Source organism: Apaloderma vittatum, unplaced genomic scaffold (genome assembly GCF_000703405.1).
Source record: "Apaloderma vittatum isolate BGI_N311 unplaced genomic scaffold, ASM70340v1 scaffold7900, whole genome shotgun sequence".
In the NCBI taxonomy this organism is placed as follows: Eukaryota; Metazoa; Chordata; class Aves; order Trogoniformes; family Trogonidae; genus Apaloderma; species Apaloderma vittatum.
In genome coordinates this window covers 1-10,208 of record NW_009696150.1, presented here as the reverse complement: position 1 = coordinate 10,208, position 10,208 = coordinate 1, and the positions used below count along the sequence as shown (strand labels likewise).

General features: G+C 42.4%; 1 protein-coding gene across 1 annotated transcript in view; it reads right to left on the bottom strand.

Moving 5' to 3' along the window:
- The window catches only part of SNX4 (sorting nexin 4), a gene marked incomplete at its 5' end in the record, with an annotated part of 17,476 nt that extends 11,757 nt beyond the window's left edge, over positions 1-5,719 (bottom strand). Inside the window, 2 exons of the mRNA XM_009873694.1 lie at positions 1,110-1,182; positions 5,664-5,719. Coding sequence (XP_009871996.1) covers positions 1,110-1,182; positions 5,664-5,719 — 129 coding nt within the window. The remainder of the gene's footprint in view (positions 1-1,109; positions 1,183-5,663) is intronic.
- Positions 5,720-10,208: the final 4,489 nt, after the last annotated feature.

Here is a 10,208-nt window from a genome sequence, read left to right as displayed (position 1 = left end):
GAAAGCCTCAGTAAAATGCTAACAACTGACTTGATTTTTCCATCCAGCTCAGCAAAGCGAAGGAAATGAGCTATCCATTGCAGAACTTACTGCTCAAGCTAGATGTCATTTCAGCTGTTTGGAGAGCCAGTACCTGCTGCAGCCAGCACCACAAGGCTGGAAACAACCTTGGAAGAAAAGGCCACATTTACACTCTTACGTGCGACTTGCCAGATAAGGCTCTCGTAATTGTGACGTCTCAGCAAATGAGACCGAAGTTCGGCAAGAGTTACCCTGGTCTGTCAAAGCAGTAAAATGGAAACACAAGCAAATTGCCCAACAGATCTCCTGCACACAGCCCTGAGAAAAAGGCAGTGTCAGTAGAACATCAGTGATTAATCCTCTCAAGAATCTCAGCTCAACAGGGCAATCCGTTACCATCCTTTCTGCTGCACTGTTTCCATCAAAAATTAAATCCCTGCTGAGCATACTAAAAACCAGCATCGTGCTCCTTATTATTGTAATTGTAATTTCCTAGTTCCCTTTTGTGACTTAAAAAAAGTCTTCCTTTCTCAACCCATAGACTATCTAGATGCATGACATAATTGTTCTCCTCGTTAGAAAGAACATTACTCATTATAGATCAAAGAACAAGCCAAAAAAAAAAAAAAAAAGGAAAAGTGCGCTGGGAAGAGTATATGATTCACACTCTGAAAAACAATTATGTGCCTGACAAGAAAACTGTGTTTTGGGGCGCTTCCCAGCCCAGACATCAAGGAAAAGCAACTTGTCTGCTGAACAGAGAGAAGTAGCCATCTCAATCCTCTTCGAAATACCACCCCCTAATACATGACCATTGCTGAGAGGGCAGATCAGCATCATGCACATATTTGCTTCTCCAATGACTCTCTAAACTCAACCATCATATCTAGAACTCCTTCCCCCATCAAATTTGTATTAAGCCAGGGCCCTCACTTTGCCATCTCCTGCCCCACACTCCATAGCCAGACTCTCCCAGGCAAAACTGCCCTTACTCCAGAGCACATACACCAGTCCTCTTGGCTAAACAAGAAGTATTGCCTTAGAAATAAATTATGCTATTTGTCACGACACACATGGGAAATACTTACAGCTCTGACTCGCAGAAGGTGTGATATGACAGACTGCAGTTCATCGCTATAGTGTTTTAGCTCAGTAAATCTCCTGGGAGCAGGAAACAGATAGTACATCATTAGCCATCACGAAAGCAAGCTTTCACAGAACGCAAGATAGAGACACAACGCTCCAGCCAGCAAGACTGAGCCCGGATTATGCTAAAGTGGAATTAGCTGAGGACTCCTACAGCAATGACTGCAGAGTTTAATTTCCCTAAAACAAACAGCCCAACACTTGCATAGCTTGTTACTTTATGTACACGATGAAGGCTCAGAACAATTTAAGATACAAGATTTTAATGACATAAGTAGTTAACTGAAATTGCATCGCATTGAGTTTTTGCTTTTAAAATAGGATTTACAAGAACAAGCGTGAGTGTGTAGGAAAGCTTTAAGTAGTACAAAGCCCCAACCTGCTGAAGCACCCATACTTCTCAATAAAAATGTGTTCACATGTCCAACCTGACAAAGATCCTTTACTTTGAAGCTGCCATCTAGCCAGTTTTAAGCACAGCCTTTCAGAAGGTCAAGGCAGCACTCACAATTACCACCATCGCTCTAAGGCTAAGCCATACGGTAACTGTTACCAGTTGTATATGAAACCCTCTGGAGAGCTGTACCTGCACCGGAGTCACGCACGGCCAAAAGCCATCAAGTCGCTAGAGCTCAGCAAGGTACTGGTCAGGTAACCCAGTGCAACTGGCCCTGTGTATGCTGCTGATCTGCCACTACTAGTTAAGCCTTGACGGCAGTTTAACTTGATACACTTAGCCCATCCTAATCACAAAGCGGTGGCAGCTGCTACAGCTTCTTTAGCGATGGGTAACCAATTAAAGCCACAGTAACAGCCAGTTCCGCACACATAAACCCTCCCTGCCGTGCACGAGTAGGCTGATGTTCAAGCATTAAAAAAACCTCATCCCCCCTCCCACCACAGGCACACAGTCAGGCTTTGTATTTCGGAATAGTTTGCACCCAAGAGGTCTTACTGAAATGAGTCAGGTCACTTCTTTTGGGTGACCAAGTATGAAATTCCAGGGGTTTTTATTTAACACCTCATCTTCCCCTGCCAGGAAGTCTTCCCCTAAAACATTCGCCTTCTTACACTCAGGAAGTTGAAGCTTTATTACCATTTCTAATATTTTTGATCTCCAAGGAGCATCTTTTATAAGATTATGACATACATAGGGTTAAAGTACATAAAAAGATTTAAAAGCCAGCGGAGGAACTGTATGAGAAAAATAAATACAGCCATTGATCTGCACAGTGGGGTTTAGAGAGCAATCTTTTCAGTTTACACTTTATAAAACATGCACCAGGGCTGCATGTCAGACAGCTGCAGACACGTACAGTGAAGATATTTGAAATAATTGAACTAAAAACAAAAGATTAAAAAGCATGCCTTCAGCTCAGGAAGACTCCCCCTTCCACTCCAGAAATTTATAACAAAAAGTTTTATTTATCCTGCTTCATGGCAAGAAAGGATTTTGTACTTTTACGAATGCCATACTCCCTGAAAGCAAGAGTCAGGAACCTAAAGAACTTTCAATAACCTGGACTACAGCAGCAATATATCTTATCGCCATGCCAATTCCTCCTCCATTTAAAAAACCAAAATTATAATTTAAAAAAAAATACGAGTTCAGAACCAAGCTGTCCTCTCATCATCTCAGAAAAGCATAAACCAGAGTGATACTGTTTTTGCCCAATCTTCTGTGAAGGATGAAAAATTTTACAAATACACCTTTTCAGGAAAAAATGGTTTTAAGAGACCAGAGGTGTTGCAGATCAAAGGTTTGTTTGTCAAGTATTTGCTTAAGTCTTACTCATTGCTCAGGTAAGAAAATTACATAATTCTAAAGTAATTTGCAAACGGAGTTAGGTAAGGCACATAAAGGGACATTTACTTCCCCGTGCACCACAACAGCAGAAGTGTGAAACGAGACATCATTCCGGCACTCAGTACCTGAGGATTTTTGAACTAGTGCTTTTCACTTGGTTTTACTGGTTCTGCAACACTACCAGCAGTCTAGATATTTCACTGAGCTATTAAACAGAACTCCAGACACCAATGATCAAGTTGCATTTCTGCAGGATCACCATCAGGGTTTCTTCTCAGAAATTATCTTTTATAGTAATGGCAAAAGAAGAAAAGTTCATTTACAGTAGATAGGAATCTTGAGTTCCTTGGATCTCAGGAAATGCTTCCTCACGGAGAGGGTGCTCAGCACTGGGATGCACTGCCCAGGGAAGTGGTGGAGTCGCCGTCCCTGGAGGTGTTTAGGGAGAGGCTGGATGTGGGACTTAGTGCCGTGCTCTGGCCCATGTGCTGGTGTTGGGTCATAGGCTGGACTTGGTCATCTCTGGGGTCACTTCCAGCCTCAAAAATTCTGTGACAGCATTTCATCACTTTGTGCATTTGACTCAGCAGTACTCCTTCCTACATCAGAGAGGGCAGTGCCATTTTTCTGTTTTGTGAAGGAAGACATTACAAGAACAGAACTATTCACTAAAGAACAAGCCACTTGTCTGCCTGGCCAGACAAAAAAGGAGGAGTTACTTTTTTTTTTTTTAATTAATTCTGCGTTCGGAAAGTATTTAGTGCTTTCTAAAGACAGCTTTCAACAAGAAAGCTCATGTTTTGATTAAAGTACAGAAAAAGAACAAGAGGATAGGTGCCACAAGGACAAAAGAGAGAGGTCTGCAGTAGATACAAATTTACCTCCAAGTACAAAAATACCACGTTTTTATCATCTTATAATTAAAGATATTAATTTCTTCTTGCAGGAGGAGGCTTAGTTTCCAGTCTACATCTGAACTCCTAGAGCAGCATTGTTTCAGCTGTTTAAAGCTCCTCACATTGCTCCAAGCTGAAGGGTACAGCTCCCCGGGACCACGAGGCAGCTGGGACTGGGAAGTGAGCTCTGCTTCACCTGAACCCTTCCCGGTCCAGGAACACAGAAGCCTATGCTCTGCACAGTGGTTGGATCTTTTGCTTCAGTAAGGTGAGCTTGCTGAACCCACTTTACCACTCAGTCGCACAAACACCAAAGGTAATGCAGAAGAGCAAAGCATGAGACTCCGGGCAGCTCAAGCTAAGTGTGCTGGGCAGAGCAAGGCACTATTTCTCCTACTAGGGCCACACGTTATGCTAAAAAGCTCTCCCTAAATTTAAAAAAAAAACACAAACAAACAAAAAAATCCAACCAAAACCAACCACCCCACAAAAGATGTGCTCATCAGTTATTTATTAAACAATTGGTATTCAAAATTTCATTTTGGAAGCTACACAGCTGGCAAAATACAACAGAAAGCACCGTGCCGTATCTCAAGTGCTGTGCTCTATTGAGAGATACTCAGTGACCGGTTTTGCTACAAACCCTTCCTCCTGTTTTCCTAGTATTAACTGCCGTGAAAGCAGGAGAAGCAAACTGCTACCAGCCACAGGTGAAGATGATGGAGGATGAAGCATTCAGACAAGGGGCCAATTTCACCTGTAGATACCGAGAGAACCACCATCTTTCTAACTCATTTGTGAATGTTATTTTTTCTATTAAAGCCCAGCTCAAAGCTTCCATGCTGTCACAGAAGGCTGCAAGAGCAAACACAATTAAAAAAGAAGGACTGGATCCATTCAGAGATAAGTGTATAAAGATGTTTAGAAATCTATGTGCCCTTTCACATCCTTAACACAACACCCACAGACCCCAGGGAAGTCCAAAGGGAACAGACACCAGAAAGCGGCCAGACACAGGGATTCTCCCCAAATAGCACCTCCTGTTGCCACCACTGGACAGTAGATGAACCTAGACGGGCACTTCGTGTGGGTCTCTGTCGCTTATTGACAGCAACATCTCTTGATCTGACTCCCACACACTGATGTTTCCAACGACTTCAGAAGTCAAAACTCTTCATTTACCCTCCTCACATCACCCGGGGTGCAACAAACCTCCCGCTACACACCCTGACACTTCTGACTGTTTTTCTGATCCAGCAGATTGCTCCAGTGCCTGTCCCAGAGCTTCCTAAACTGCAACAGAGCTGAACTGACCTCCGGACTTCCAAAAGCATCTGTGAAAATTGGCAGCTGGAAAAGAACACTGAACTGTAACACCAGGGTGAGTGCATACAGAACTGTACACTAGCAGATTTTTGGAAAGAGCTAATACCAATCTGTCTTCTGTTCACGCTTGGAAATATTTCTTTGCAAACAAATATTAAGAGGTTCTTTTTCTGGGTCTGTTGTTCGGGGTTTGGTTTCGGGGTTTTTTTATCTCTTTCTTTTAATCTAGCTAAAATGAAAGATTCATTTTGCATAAAGTGATGGCATTTTTCTGAATGCTCCCTGCTCCTAGAAACAGGATTTATCAAATCTTTTCCCACTACCTCCTCACTGGGCTTCTGTTAAGATTTGAAGTGCAGAAAGATAATTTTCTTTCTTGACTTTATTCTAAGGCAATAGAATATTCTGTCATTTGAAGTTACAGTTGTAACTGAGGAAGGGAAAAGAAGAAGGATGTGGAATCTTACTTGTCTGGGTTTTTCACTCTGAATGTTGCATTAAGAGCTTTTAATCTGGAATCTGCCTGAAAAAAGGGGAAAAAAGAAAGCTTTGTTAATTTAATGCAATTAAATTCTAGTGACAAAAAAATCCCAGTCTTCTTGCAGCACCATTAGAAAATAAAAATGAAATCTGCCTTCCTGGCATATTTAAATCTTCAAACATTGAACAAGTTGACAGTGGCTGCCCTGCATGTCAGATTTTTTTTAATAAAAAGTTAAAAAATCTAAGTTATTTTTGTGAACTAGGATGTAAACAGTATCCACTAAAATTAAGATGGCATAATCCAAATCCTACAAAAATAGTCCTTTCTTAAAATGTTACACAAATCACGGAGTTAAGATACACAGCCCTACATTCTTTTTAGATGAAGCAATTAGGTAACATGAGACCATATGGACAAACTATTTTATATTTTTCAAATCAAATAAAACCGGTGGTAGTGACCTCTGTATGTTCTTTATTACTAGGAACAGTTCCCCAGTGAAATCAAAATCATATATATGTTCTCATGTTTTATGACTTGCTTTACAGAAAATATGTCATTTGTAGATCGGAATAGAGCTATTTTTAATACAATGTTCTTTTCTACATCATAGCATATATAAATCTCTACAAAAGCAAGTTCAATACCTAATTAAAAAGGTAATTTGGCTACTTTACTCTTGGAGATGTTGGTTCACCAAAGATGGGACAGCAGTATGGAATCTCGCTAAGGAGTTTGTAGAGGGTTTTCTTCTTTTTTAGTTTAGTTGAATATTAAACCATGCAAGAGATATCTGCTCTTAGTAGGACACCAACACACATACAATATCCCAGCCTCATCCACAGGATCACAACTTTTCACTTCTGTACGGTATTTCACATACAGCTCGTGCAGGGCTCATCTATACTGCATGAAAGCCTGGGGAAAAAGGCTGGAGCTTGGTTTTCGGTCAAAACATCCCTCTTTTCCGTGGCAGGATAATAAATGAACATATCTTGGGAGGTGCACAGGTTTCCTAGAGTGTACTCTTGCAGCTAAAGGGCTGTGCCACAGCTGCCAGCAGGAAGTTACACCAGCAGTATTTGTTAGCACTGGTATGGGGCACGGGAATACTTTGTGCACTGTAACAGCTGACATGGAGCTTGATGAGCTATTTTGAACTTGACAGTGAAGGGAACACAATGTCTTCCCGAACTAAGAACAGTGTCCTTCCTCTAGGGCCTTTTCAGTAACTTCTACAGATGAGACGGGCACTGTTTGAGCCTGTTCCACCTCCCCGTGCACTAGGGCTGAGCAGAAGATAGCAGTATTTGAGTATCCCTGCAGATTCCTTACACCGGGAACCACCTCCCTATCTGGAGGATGCCTAGGAGAGCATCCAAGGTGAGGGAAAAGTAATTTCTTCCAACTAGGATAAGAGGTACTGATGAAAATCCTACTAACGGGAGCTGTCCTTCCAACCACCAAACCACCAATACGTAACATAACCCACAAACTAAGCGAATGAGAACTGCAAGACTAAGCCTGACTGGTATGGTAAGAAAACAGGTTCACTGTTACTACTACGTGCAGCGCTCCTCTAAGAGTATCTTGAAAAGGGAAGCCAACAGCAGTATGGGGAAGCATGTCCTCAGTGGCACAAGGAACACAAAACACTGCAGTAACTCAGGCTCTCAGACCAGGCTTTAGGTTTACTCAGTGTGTTCCACAGGCTTGTAAGGCCTTGGACCTCCACCGCTCTACCCCCACGAGGCAGGACACAAGCCAGTTAGATTTCAGGTGATTCAGACAATCCTCACACAGTACAAACACCACCTAATTATAGTGACATAAAATCATAGTCCTTCTATGTAGCAGTCCTGTAACTATTTCACAAAGTCTTTCATTTATGTTCCAACAGCAGTCACGAAAGACATTCGAGCTTGTTGGGACAGCACGCACGATCAGTAGATTTATATCAGAAAAGGAATGCTTCCTACATTACGATCACAGGGCGAGTTTTTTGCCTTTTGTTACAGGCACACGTAGTGCTCTGAAGGAAAAGCTCCATAAGCACACAAGCACTGTCAGGCAGGAACCGAGATCCTGCCAACGCTCAGCCACCTAAGTAGGGTTATTTCCTTCCTGCCATTAACAGCACAGCAACTCCCACACACCACTCTGAGCATCTGCACCAGAGTTACACTGTTAGAAAAATGTCTGTCCAGTCTTAAACTTGATTTAAGACTAATAAGCACACGCGTTTTAGAGATGAACTCCCAGTCCAGCGAGGTACAGTCAAGGAGCTTTCAGACAGTTAATTCCTACTGCAGTCCCATAATCATTTAAGTAAACTAGAGAGAGGGGAATTTTGTCCTTCCTACAGGAAGAGTTAAAATCCCAAGTGACAAATCCCTTATAGAATAAAGTTAAGTGCTGGGGGTGGGAGGGAAGAAAGGCATGATTTACTGATACAGTTGGCAGAGTAAACAAAGTCTCCAACATCAACATTCAACTGTAACATACTGCCCTGCATTAATGCCCAATTTAAAGTTTAGTTAGCCTGGTTCACACCCTTTGGGACAAAAGGCACATCCTGCTTTAATGCAGGAGCAGCAGAGACAGCAGCAGCACATAAACCAGTGGTCTGATTCTAGTCTAAGAGATGTAATGAACAGAGGTTTGTCCTCCAGTGCAGTGCTAAATAACCTCCAATCTTGAGGGGTTTACACTTCAGATGCTGAATAAAGGTGAAATGCTTTTTCCCAGGCTTTTGTAAAAAGGTCTTTTTCTTTCCTAAGGAAACAGAAACTGTAAAAGGGCAGCTATATACACAGTCAAATCTCAAAGGAAAACAGGACTGGCTCATCTCTCCTTTCATCTGTAATATGGTTTCATCTTGAATTTTCAAGTATTCTCAGCATTCTGCTATGAGTTTTCTTTCATACATGCACCACTGTGCACTACTGAACACACCCCACCCACTACAAACTTTCCGAACTATGAGCGTAAGCTGAAATAAAAATGTGTTGGCTAGGAAAACACAGCCTGAGAGCTTTGTATTTTTTTCATTATAAACACTAGCAACATGCAAGCCCTACCATGATACAAGAGAATTACTGTCAACTTAAGTCATCAATATCAAGCTTCAGTACCAAAGCCCCTTGGACACTGAGGATAAAATCAACAGTGATTTTCTTTAGCTCTCACTATTTAGGATCATTTTTCATAATCCACCTAGTTTTCAGTTGTGATTTAGTGAGAGCTGATCACGTTACCATGAAACAAAAGCTCAGTATTTGTCTCCATATGGCAACTTTTCTAAGCACAGGTTCTCAGATTCTTGTCCTGTGCACACACAACCTTTGATCATTTATTCCTGCAAGACTTCCACTAGTTTAACAAGCCATGAACTCACTGGTGCCAATGGGGACAGTGCTACCTCATGACACATTCTGTTGAACAGTTAAAAGGCACTTATCAGCAACTTATCCTTGAAGAGAAGTCACACAACTCAGATGCTTCTGCTTGCAGTCTTCTGTTTGGGGTTTTTTTCTGTTGTTTTTTTGACACATTGCACCTCTTACCAGGATAAATCTGGCACCCATCTTTAAAACAATGCTAAACTAAACTGACAACAGACAAAAGCACCACTACGGACTCAAGTTGATTAGTTTTAAAGTTTCTAAGGATCATAATTCTATGTTATTTGCAGAATTACAAGTTTGACCATCAAACAGAGGAAGTCAGGATAAAGAGGAGTTTGCCTTGGTTGATGAGGACTGGGTTAGGGAACAGTTAGGCAATCTGAACACCCATAAATCCATGGGCACTGATGGGATGCACCTGTGGGTGCTGAGGGAGCTGGCGGAAATCATTGCTAGGCCACTCTCCATCATCTTCGGGAGGTTGTGGGCAATGGAGGAGGTGCCCAAGGTCTGGAGGAAAGTAAAAGTTACTCCAGTCTTCAAAAAGAGCAAGAAGGAGGACCTGGGTAACACAGAGCCTCACCTCCATCCCTGGAAAGGTGATGGAACAACTTATCCTCGGTGCTGTCTCTGGGCATATCAAGGATAAGAGGGTCATCAGGAGCAGCCGGCATGGTTTTGCCAAGGGAACGTCATGTTTCACCAATCCTTTTATGAGGATGTAACCAGGTGGATAGATAATGGCCATGCAGTGGATGTGGTTTATCTGGATTTCAGTAAAGCATCTGACACCATCTCCCACAGCACCCTCGTAGCTAAACTGAGGAGGTGTGGTCTGGATGATCAGGTAATAAGCTGGATTGTGATCTGCTTGAAGGGAAGAAGTCAGAGAGTTGGGGTCAATGGGACAGTTTAGTTGGAGGCCTGTTCCTAGTGGAGTCTCTCAGGGGTCGGTACTGGGACCAGTATTTTTCAATATATTCATCAATGACCTGGATGAGGGAACAGAGTGCACCATCAGCAAATTTGGTGATGACACAAAACTAGGAGGAGTGGCTGACACACCAGCAGGCTGTGCTGCTGTTCAGCCGGACCTGGACAGGCTGGAGAGTTGGGCAGAG